The sequence below is a fragment of the Topomyia yanbarensis genome, chromosome 2 (assembly GCF_030247195.1).
Source record: "Topomyia yanbarensis strain Yona2022 chromosome 2, ASM3024719v1, whole genome shotgun sequence".
In the NCBI taxonomy this organism is placed as follows: Eukaryota; Metazoa; Arthropoda; class Insecta; order Diptera; family Culicidae; genus Topomyia; species Topomyia yanbarensis.
This window is the reverse complement of record NC_080671.1, coordinates 46,826,961-46,838,170: the sequence shown is the minus strand read 5'-3', so window position 1 is coordinate 46,838,170 and position 11,210 is coordinate 46,826,961. Positions and strand designations below refer to the sequence as shown.

The 11,210-nt window shown below is 37.5% G+C and overlaps 1 protein-coding gene across 1 annotated transcript; it reads left to right on the top strand.

Moving 5' to 3' along the window:
* The first annotated feature begins 1,118 nt into the window (after window positions 1–1,118).
* LOC131684340 (WD repeat and FYVE domain-containing protein 2) lies at window positions 1,119–11,007 on the top strand. Its single transcript, XM_058967128.1, has 5 exons — window positions 1,119–1,573; window positions 1,845–2,192; window positions 2,419–2,658; window positions 2,715–3,053; window positions 9,930–11,007. The coding sequence occupies exons 1-5, from the start codon at window positions 1,413–1,415 to the stop codon at window positions 10,066–10,068; spliced, it is 1,227 nt and encodes a 408-aa protein (XP_058823111.1). The 5' UTR covers window positions 1,119–1,412; the 3' UTR covers window positions 10,069–11,007.
* Window positions 11,008–11,210: the final 203 nt, after the last annotated feature.

Here is an 11,210-nt window from a genome sequence, read left to right as displayed (position 1 = left end):
GCCGGGATTAGGTTGACGTTTTTCAGAGTGATTGCATAACCTTTCTATATGAGAAAGGCAAAAATGTGCCAAAATCCAAAAAAGTGAATCGAAGTCAAATTTTTTTTTCGAGTTTGCATCAAATCTCGACGTTTCATGCACCTTGAACACATTTGGCATCAAAAATAAAAATTCTATTTTTAATTTTTCCTATAGTTTATATGAGAAATTTCTGTGTGGCCGCACTCTGAAACCCGTAATTCCGGAACCAGAATTCCGATCGATCCAAAATTCAATAGCAGCCGATGGGGAGGTTGCACCTTTCATTTGAGACTAAGTTTGGGCAAATCGGTCCAGCCATCTCTGAGAAAAATGAGTGACATTATTTGACACATACGCACATACATACACACACACATACACACACACATACACACACACATACACACACACATACATACATACACACACACATACAGACTTTTTCCGATCTCGACGAACTGAGTCGAATGGGATATGACACTCGGCCCTCCGGGCCGGGATTAGGTTGACGTTTTTCAGAGTGATTGCATAACCTTTCTATATGAGAAAGGCAAAACGAATTTGAATGCCAACCAAATCGTTAGATGCTTTAATTTAGATTCATTGCCCTACATAATACTACGCAAAGGGTTAAAGGGGTGGATTAAAAAGCGACCGAGTTATTAACAGTAGTATTCCCCAGAACTATCTTTAGAATTTCGCACAACTTATCGTATATTGTTCGGATTTAACGATCAATTTGAACCATTGCCTTTCAATGCCTGACCAATCCAACTATAAAATGCTATAAAATCATCGGGCAGCACTAAAGCACATCTATGTTACAACCGTACGTACAAATGTGTGTGCGATGTCAGGTTCACTATGTTTTCTCACTACACCATTCTGCATGAATTCGAATGCTCAACGTCATGGTTGATCGTAATGTGTATACTACACATACCGTTCTTTCATTCATGACGCGTATTATCACCACCACAAGCAACCGCATGTTGATCGTGCTGCCGTGTTGCTCGTAGAGCTCGGATAAGGGAAAACGTAGTAGTGGTGTATGTGGTTCGTATTTTCACACCTACTGATATGGACTGTGTAGCTATTGGATATACTGTCAAAACATTTGACAATTTGCAAACCTAAGCGATTGATAATCTATCCTCAATATTTTTAGTCGCCAAAAGTTAGCAGGATTTAGAACGATCATAGACAACTGACCCTAGTCAGTTAATCGGCAGCAGAGGCTTTCGTCGCAATTGTTCTAATTTCAAGGATAACGAAAAGTGGACATTTTCAACACGGAAAAGTGTATTTTGTTTTTTTCCTCTTCTGTTTAGTTGAGTTAAAGTTCTAGATAGTGCTTCACTATTAAGTGAATAGTCAATCGGACAAGGAGGATGGCTGCTGAAATTAAACCAGCGCCGCGTAGTGCAAATGATCGCTTTAGTACCACCAAAAAGCCGGAACTGCTGAACAAACTAGAAGGTTGCAATGATGACGTGAACGCAGCGCTGCTAATTCCCGGAGAGGAAGGTGTTATCAGTGTCTGTGATGACAAGTATGTTAATTGAATTTTGGTTTGTACTTAATGTTCCACTGTCGTCCTGTTTTTTCGCTTTATATTTTTGGGCACATTTTTGTTGCTCTCTAAAGTAATATTTTTCGAATTCTTGAATTGACCCCGATGCTCTTTTTACGATGTGGTAGATTTGCGCAGATCGATTGTGGAACTATATTTACGTACGATTTCACGTAGCAAATGATTCACCAATTATGTATACTTATTTTTGTCTTTACTGCATACGTGTTTCAATCTGTTTCTACTACAGGACGATTCGAGTGTGGCTGAAACGTGACTCCGGTCAGTATTGGCCCTCGATTTGCCAATATATGCCGTCAGGTTGTACCTCTTTGTTCTACACCCCGGAAACTAGAACGTTGTTTATTGGCCAAGAGAATGGGACTATTTCGCAATTTACTCTATCCGACGATTGCAATAGATTGACACCGATTAAAGAGTACCTTGCGCACCAAGCGCGTATTACGAATGTCATTTTTGCTAAACATACAGGATGGATTCTGTCCGCGGGACGGGACAAATTCTTCGCTTATCATAGTACCGAAACTGGAGAGCGTTTGGGTTGTTTCACATTTGAGGCGATGTGTACTGCGATGCAGTATCCTTTTAAAATCATAAACTAGCGTTTTCGTTTTTGCATTGTGCAACACCAGAGTATAGTGTAAAAAGCGATAGAAACGAAAATGCTATTAGTATTGTTATTTTCATTTTTCTTGTGTTTTTTCAGTAGATTTTTACACCTACACGATAAAATGTGTGAAACGAAAACGCCATAAAATGTTTAATCTTTTTTAAGTTTTTTTCCATAACTCCTTTACCTTTAGATACGATTCCCTTTCGAAGTACGTTTTTGTAGGTGATTATAGTGGGCAAATTACGATGCTTAAGCTAAGTTCCACAGGTGCCACTGTAGTGACCACCATGAAGGGTCACGCAGGTTCAGTGCGTGCGTTATATTGGGCCGAAGGACCTCAGTTGTTGTTTAGTGGTTCGTATGACCAAACCGTGATTGTATGGGATGTCGGGGGCAAACGAGGAACTACCTATGAACTACACGGCCACAAGTGAGTTTACTGAACTTGTATTGTTTTTCTCACCGTTAACAATTTGATAATTTCAGCAATAAAGTGTCCTCGCTAACGTACGCATGTAACACGCAGCAGTTGATCTCGGCAGGAGAAGATTCAGTTATCGTGTTCTGGGAGATGAACGCCATGCGGAAAGTCGCTCCGGAATGGGTGGAGTCCGACACATGCCAACTGTGTACTAGGGCCTTCTTCTGGAACCTGCGGGCGATGATCGACCAGAAGCAGATCGGTATTCGGCAGCATCACTGCCGCTATTGTGGCAAAGCGGTGTGTGACAAGTGTTCGACCAATCGCATCAACATTCCCATTATGGGATTCGAGTTCGATGTGCGTGTGTGCGAAGGATGTTTCCAGCGGTTGAAGAGTGAAGAGTAAGTTAGCATTAATTATTGATACTTTAGTCATGAAGGTGTGACATGCACTTATAGTTGGGTCTGATTGTACCTGGTTCGAGATAACATATGAGGTTGATAGGTGTTTTCTCTGACATATACGTGCGAATATGGAACAAACATCGAAGTGCTCAATCGAAACCGAGCTGGTTAATAAATTTACTACATTACACCGATTTTCAGCAGGACTACCGTTATTTTTTCCGACTGAAAAACTCAACTAGTTCTGATTACACGTAGTCTGCCTTTAATTTCAAATCAGCTTGTGAACAGAACGTAAATTAAATATTCGATTTGGCGCCGGAGGTTTTGTGGTAAACGTATCCGTTTCTCACTCTAATTCATCTGAGTGCAATCCTAGCCGAGGTCGCTGAGATTTTGTGAGATGAAAAATCTTTAGAAGGGAAATAAAGCCATTGGTTTCCAGTTCGTGTGTTGATGGGCTAGGGTTTAGACGGTTGAATCACTTCTCTGGTGTCGGTGATAGTGCTCACTCAGTGCTGATAGAAGTCGATGAAAAATAAATATGAATAAAAAAGTGCGAATGTGGGCAGTAATGTGCTTCGAAACATTAAAAACACTTCTCAAGCAGCTAGTTAGCCTGTAAATCGATATCCTATAATCAATCTGAAGCTTTAATTGATTGCTTATGTTTAATAGGAAGTGAACGCATTTTGCGTTGCGTAAGCACAGTATACTTCCTAAATTACAGACTGATGACTCTCATTTCCAGTCAGACCACTTGAGGAGCATTGTTTGGGAATATCAATGGATACAGTCCAAGCGAGAATTTCGCCTGAGAACCACCATTGCGGGCCACGGTCATCTTTATCGTAAGTTGGGATACGAGAAAGGAAGTGTTGATGTGGTCAGAGTTAAAAATAATCAAATTCATTGAATGAAAATTGACCATATTCAGCCGCATTCATTTTCAATATTCAGTGACGCAGCTGAAAACGTCAAACGAACAAACTGCCCAGATTTTCATTCGTCTCCGATAATTACACGAAGCGACCGTGCAGCAACGAATCAAACGCATCAAAGTAGGCCCTGGCACAATGTAAGCCATGATGATTGTTGTTTCATATGCTTTACCGGCATTTGAAAACATTTTCCTAGATAATTAGTGAAATGAATATATTGTACGATATTCAACTGAATGAATAACATGGATATTTGAATGAATATTTTTTCTATTCACCGCGATTCGCATCAGGCTCATTTTCAGTCGTCAAAAGAGAGCTTCGATTATTTTCAACTCTGGATGTGGTACTTACTTAATGGAACGTCCCGACTCAGTGACACTCCCATAAGTACCACGGAATGGGTAGTGGATGGGTTGTTAGGATTCTGACTGAGAATATATTTTCGTGCATAGAAAGTTTGAATAGTTTATTGACTGTAGGATACGTAAATGTTCTAGAGGTAAAGACTCTGGGTAATCGTTTATAGAGCATTTATTTCATTGAAAACAACTTGAACTCCGGACAGCAGGCTGTCGGGAGTGTTGTCGACAATATAAAATTAACCATAAACAATGAGTTTAAAAGAGGTATTGTGGACCATTCATAAATTATGTTACGCAAAGATGGCCCATTACTAACTAATTTTCTCTCATATTTCCACGCTCTTTATCCCCTTGGTCTAATATAAACCAAATGTCACTATTTGTCATAGCTCTTCCCCCTAACAGCGTGGCAGAATTTATAAATGGTCCTTTAGAGGAATTATCACAAGCACATTGAGATCCCGTAACTTGAAATTTTCCACCTCGTTCGAGTAAACGTTACGATATTACAATGAAGACGCGAAATAGGAATAATATCAATGCTGCGTGCCTAAACAATATTATGACATTGCACGAATCAAACACACTCCGTCTCCAAATAGTACGTACGTATTCTAAGCTCAGTATAATTGACTATTTAATGGACTAAAAATAAACCATTAAATATGACAATAAAACATTTGTTTCTCGTGCTAAAATGATTGCCGCAAATTGTTAATTGGTTTTGAATTGTTTCTGCGAATTGTCACTTCTCAACCCTCACACATCATTCACTCACACAAGACCATGCGTGTTCCCCACGCGCATTAAAGACCGATTTGATTCGTTTCTGAATTGGTCAAAGAAACACTAAACAAACAAATAAATTAGTTTGCTCAGTCTAAAGAAATGTCAGCGCGATTGGCATCAACCGGCGGATACGTGTTCGCTTACAATTTATTAATTAATTTAATTTGCTTAATTATTTGCATTAAAAAAAGATCGAAAAAATTATTTGTATAACCAAGGTGGTTCATTTTCAAAGATAGCAATGCTTATGAAGCACTTTATGAAAATAGGTGATAAGGGACGCGAAAGTAAATATCTGACCACCACCAAGAATGAGCGTCCTGAATTTTTAAGTGATTCCAAACTTTTCGAGGTGTTGCAATATTTGATATGGGTCTTACAATACTTATTGAAATGATTCCAAACTTTCGACGGGTTCTGTATGTACACTAGCGCTGCGTGTTGGCAGTTCCTAATCAAACAGATCATGTCTTTCTACACAAATTTGCTGAGGGTGTGAATCTTCTTTGGAAATCAAGATCATCAGATAAAACATGTTCAAAATGTAATATTTTACATATACATTAACGCCACGTGGCACAGCGGCACGAGGAGTGACAAAACCCCAAAAATCAATGTGTTGTAATTCTTTTGTAAATATTTATTTTATTTTTATCTCAGTTTAGTTAAATAAAAGTATCTCAAAATTTTACCATAATCGGATGAAAACTGAATTTTTCACATGTCGTTGAAGCAGCTGATGTTGAGGATGTATGTTTATTTATTTGTTGTATAAACACCAACAAGCCCCTTGGCCGCAATGCACAGTGGTCGGAAACGCCAAAAACGTGAACTTAATTCACTAGAGGCCAAACCATCGAATATATTCACAGGGTATCTTTGGAGGAATTGTTCGTATGAATATTCCCCACATTCTGATAATTGAAATTAGTCATGGCTTACTATGATCGAACTAAAAAAAATTAACTTTTTTATACTGACGAGGTAGAAAGTTGGTACCTTCGACAATTTTTTAGAAATGCTTGTACTGAAGAATTTTGTTGAAGAATTTGAGCTGGTAGGACTAAAGGTTATCGATTTATATGGCGTTTTCTATGGCAACCCCCTTAAATCTAGTTTTTTTTTAATTTAACTTTTTTCATTGTGACTTTTCGAGCAAACTATGTTCAAGACAAACATGTAGGTATTAAAACTACATAATATTGTCGAAGACTGTATGAAAAAATACTCATTCGTTTCAAAGTTATTGAAGATTTTTCCATTTTTTACACCAACTTCAACTACGTATAAGAAAGAAAGTTGGAAACCAAAATGTACGAACAGGCACTTTTTTTACTGTCTAAACTATGCACAATAAAGCTAAGAAGGTTTGGTACGTGGCACTCTAGAACCCTATGAATAGGGTAAGCTTACTTTATCATGTTTTTTACCTTTTCCATACAAAAATCAGCAAAAAACAACTGCACATGTATACTAGCGTCATGCATTGATATAATTCCAAACTAAACTGTTCACCTGGCGGATCCTCTTGACTTGATGAACGACTTTGCTGAAGACTGCTATCATGTAGACAATTAGGATTTCGAGATACAGCCTCGTAAATTGACTCTTTCTAGGTGATGCTAAACTTTTCGGGGGGTGTTGTAATATTCAATATGGGTGTTGCAATACTTGTTGAAGCGATTCCAAACTTTTGACGGGTAGTGTATATTAAACGATGCACTGATACATACCTTTATTTTAGCTGGAGAACCCATTTTTATTAATTCACTATGAAAGCACTTGTTAAACCTCAGGATATGCCTAGTGTTAAAATACGTGATTCAGAAGTACACTGCCGTTCTACGCATAATTGTCCCATGTTGCTTTTTGGTCATTTTCACTTTTTTTAACCAAACAGTCCTTTTTGATGTATATTTTCAGAAAACACATCCAAATCATAAAGTTTGTTCGAAGACTTCGTGAAAAAATACCAAGTCTGTTTGTCCCATTGTTGATATTGTCCCACTAACAAAAATCCCAAAAAAGTGTGCGATAAAAAAATAATTACGTAGCGTTTAGTTAAGAAGTACATTACGCTAGATGTCGGGCACTGAAAAAATTGATGGAAAAATACAGGATCATTAAAAATGGCAGTGGCAATATTAATCACAGCAGTGAGAACAATCCTGTAAAGCTCTTCATTACTATCGTCGCTTGCATAACATGGCGAACGCATCTAGGATAATGAGCCTATTTTCGCAATGTTTCTATTATCACGCTACCCATTTGAAGCCGTTGGTTAGTGCAGCGTTTGCTATCTTTGTTCAACAAACTGGATCAAATGGTAGGGCGACAATTGGAGCACTCGATTGGAACTTTAGTTGCGATTAAACACTAGCATTTCATCGTTTTTAGGCCATTTGTGTTATTAGATTGGTTCTTAAGAACGAAGCAAGGTTGTGAATGCCAAATTAATGCACTCCATCGAGTGTAGGCAGAGTAATTAATGATCTTGTGAGGTACCCTTCTAAATAGTGTAAAAATAGGTACTTTACCCTATGTCCAATTTTGATAAAGCAACAAATCTCCGGAGTAACAGAAAAACTCACGACATACACTTTTGTAAAAAAATGAGTTATGAACATCATTTACATAGATCGTTATGGGACTGATATGCGTAGAACTTTCCGGTTTCCGCTCGATTTCTCGGCATAACAGTCCCATTTAACATTTTTCTTAAAAACTAACGTTAATTGAATCTCTATAATAAAAAACTGGACTGATTATAATGAAAACGATTGCCATGAACGTAATTTTGGACAATAAAGCTTTATTTGTTACACCGTATCCCTCCAGATGGCTAATACAATTTTCATCTTTAATCGCGTTTTTCTCAGTTGCCAATTTTGCAACATGGGACAATTGGGCGTAGAACGGCAGTACAGCGGCACCAATTATTGCCAAGTTTTTAAAGATTAATATCTTTAAAAACTTTAAACATAAAGTTGAAAATATATTGTAATGCAATTTCAGGAGCAAATTCGATTTAGTTTTGATTAAGATAAGCAGCACGAAATTGATATATCTATTTACTAAGGTAATATTTCTATCATTAATTTTATTTCAAAATTTATAACAAGAAAATTTTATCAACTAATCGAATCTGTTCTGGTCGCGAACAAAACTCTGGGGTTGTCAATTGAACGGTGATTACCACAGCTTCTTCTCGGCTCAAATCCTTTTTGAATTCGGGAACAGACGTTTTGGTGACTCCTAAGTTCGATAGTGGCTAACATCGTGTCTCTTTCGCTTTTCATTAAGTGAAGCACAATATAACAATCGCCAAAATCTACAATTTCGGTAGTTTGCAGTTATTTCTATATCAGAAATGCCCCAGGGAAGCACCCTGCGACCGTTCATGTCTCTGATTTACTTCAATGACATGTATTTCTCCAACAACAGCTTGAAACCATCGCTGATTGGTGTGACACGAACCGCATGTGTGTAAACCAGAAGAAGTTGTTCGGTGATCTCATCCTTACTAAAAAAGGACCAGTTTATTTTAACTACCGTTTACTGGATGCTGAAATTGAACGCGTTGAAACAATGTCGAATGCTATGATGTATTTTTGGAGTAACCAAAAACTGAACGGTTGTTTGTAGTCTCAAATCGTTTTATTAATCTTTGTCGGGGTCATTTCTGGAATATTGCTCTGAGGTTTGAAACCCAAATTATAATAACGGCGTCATGAAAATTGCTTCCGTACGATATCGCTTTCAACATTTGACGCTCCGTAGCTTGTTGTCGAGAGATTCTGTCCGTCTACCCAGCAAGGGAAGCCGGGACCAGCCGGATTCATTTGGAACATCTGAATGGCTGGCGTCCAAATGGTGCTAACCCACATTTTGCATTTTTACAGGAAATAGAAGAAAATCCACATTCCCAAATTAATATTCTTTTTATTGTTAAAATATACGATTTTATTAGTAGTTCATTGACCTATGTGTCTAGAAAAAATAAGATCATTACATGAACTACCTTTCGATTCACGAGCATTTTCGTAGTTCGAGGGGGCAACCCTAGGGCTACCTAGCGTTGAAAAGGGGGTAACCCACAATGCACACATCCTTATCTTCCGTTTTAAAGTAAGCAAAGTTGTTGCATAGCATTTATCGCATTATTTGATCATTTTTCAATGGAACGAGATAGAAAGATGGTGTCTAGGACAAATTTGTATGTTAGGTAATTAGAGGTATGTTTTTTGAACATACTAATATGGCGCATTTTTTAAAACATAATCTGTAAGTAAAATTTATAACCAAAACATTCTCTACAGGACCTACAAAGATTGCATCTTCTGAAGATTTATTTAAAATGATAGGACCTACAACTTTCTCGAAGACACTACGTTTCTATCTATCTTCATCTTTAAAATTGATAACAGCTCCGTTCTAGCGACTGAATTCTGAACTAGTATGCTTCAACCAAATAAAGTGCTAGGTGTCATTCAGCAACTTTTTCGAAGACACTATAGTTCTGTAACGAAAGATAATAATTGATTTCAAGTTATTTTTTTGATTTTCCGACCACAACCGTTTTTCCCTTGATCCCTTATTGCTCGGTCATCTTTTAATGTGGAGACATAACACATATATAGACCAGTATCGACTTGCGTATCTCCGCGCGTGATAAGCAATTTACGGCACAACTATGAACAAGGAATTTTTAGTTTGTAGTTGATTAGTTTTTGTTCTATCCAAAAATATTCATTGGATTTAATCTCTTCCACTTCCAGGCGACCATCGCTAGCAACGTTCCACGACGCCAAACACAGCATCGTAGCGATGGACCTAGACGAGCCACGGAAAAGATTGCTGACCGTCGGCCAGGATCGTATCATCAAAATATGGGACTTATCTTCGATTTGGCCTTAAAGGAACGACTCGCCATCTTCCAAACAGGTAAAGGGAGTTTTGTTAACACAATTCGATGATTTTGGGTATTGGTTAGCCAGTTTCTCAAACAAAGACATGAAATCACTGTACTATTTACACTCTTACTAGCCGTTCTCGGAACGTTATGGTTATGTTATGTTTTTGCTCGGTAAATAACAATAATCGCTTCTGGAGTAAGGCAGGCAACTGGCGTACTTTCTAGTGTAGCATAAATCTGAAGTTACAAACTTTTCACAGCCCGAGTAGAAACGATTGGATGAATGTTTTAAATAGCATTATGCTGTACACGAATTACTACAACACATCTTTGAAAATAAACACAATAACTGAACAACTCTCGTACTCTGTGCGGACAATGGGAGGTTCTTGTTGAGTGTAAACCTAACTGTAAACATTAACAATAAACTCTGATGATAGTACATAATAAGGCAACGTAACTAGCGGATGTATATGTTTAGCTTCTAATATCTTATTGTATGCTCGACTTAACGCGGTTAAGTTTATTATTGGAATTGTATTCAATGTTATATTTTGCAAACATTTATTAAGATCAGGTATTTTTGTTTCCATTTTAAATAAATATCTATCGGCGTCTTGCATTCAGCCATTCGGAGCTAAAGTGATTCAATCGAAAGCTATTGTTTTGTCAAAACCTCCATTGTCAACCATCTAGACAGGTCTGGTGCTTTTGATGTTCATGGTAGGAAATAATATGGGAAATGTCTTCAAATGAATATTTAGTGGAGAGTAAGATAAATGTGTAATAATAGAACGATACAATGATGCAAACGGCCCTAGAGTGGTAATCCCGAACCCATGCAGAAGACGCATGTATAAATAACGAAAGTATGTATATTGATAGATTAATGATAAAGAAAAATAAAGATATATCATCATTCTTTCGTTTTGAAAACATTACGTATGGATTAGTTTCTCATGTTTGAAAGAAGTACATAACTGCGATAGATTTTTTTACATATTCCGTATATTGATATATCATTCCAGATCAATTCCATCTTCCGACGTCTTAGACTTTTTCGTAATCTTTACAATTTTGGTTTTCCCATGCAGTATCGATGCTTCATTTGCAGCAAGTAACGATCTTATCTGGATCAGCTCTT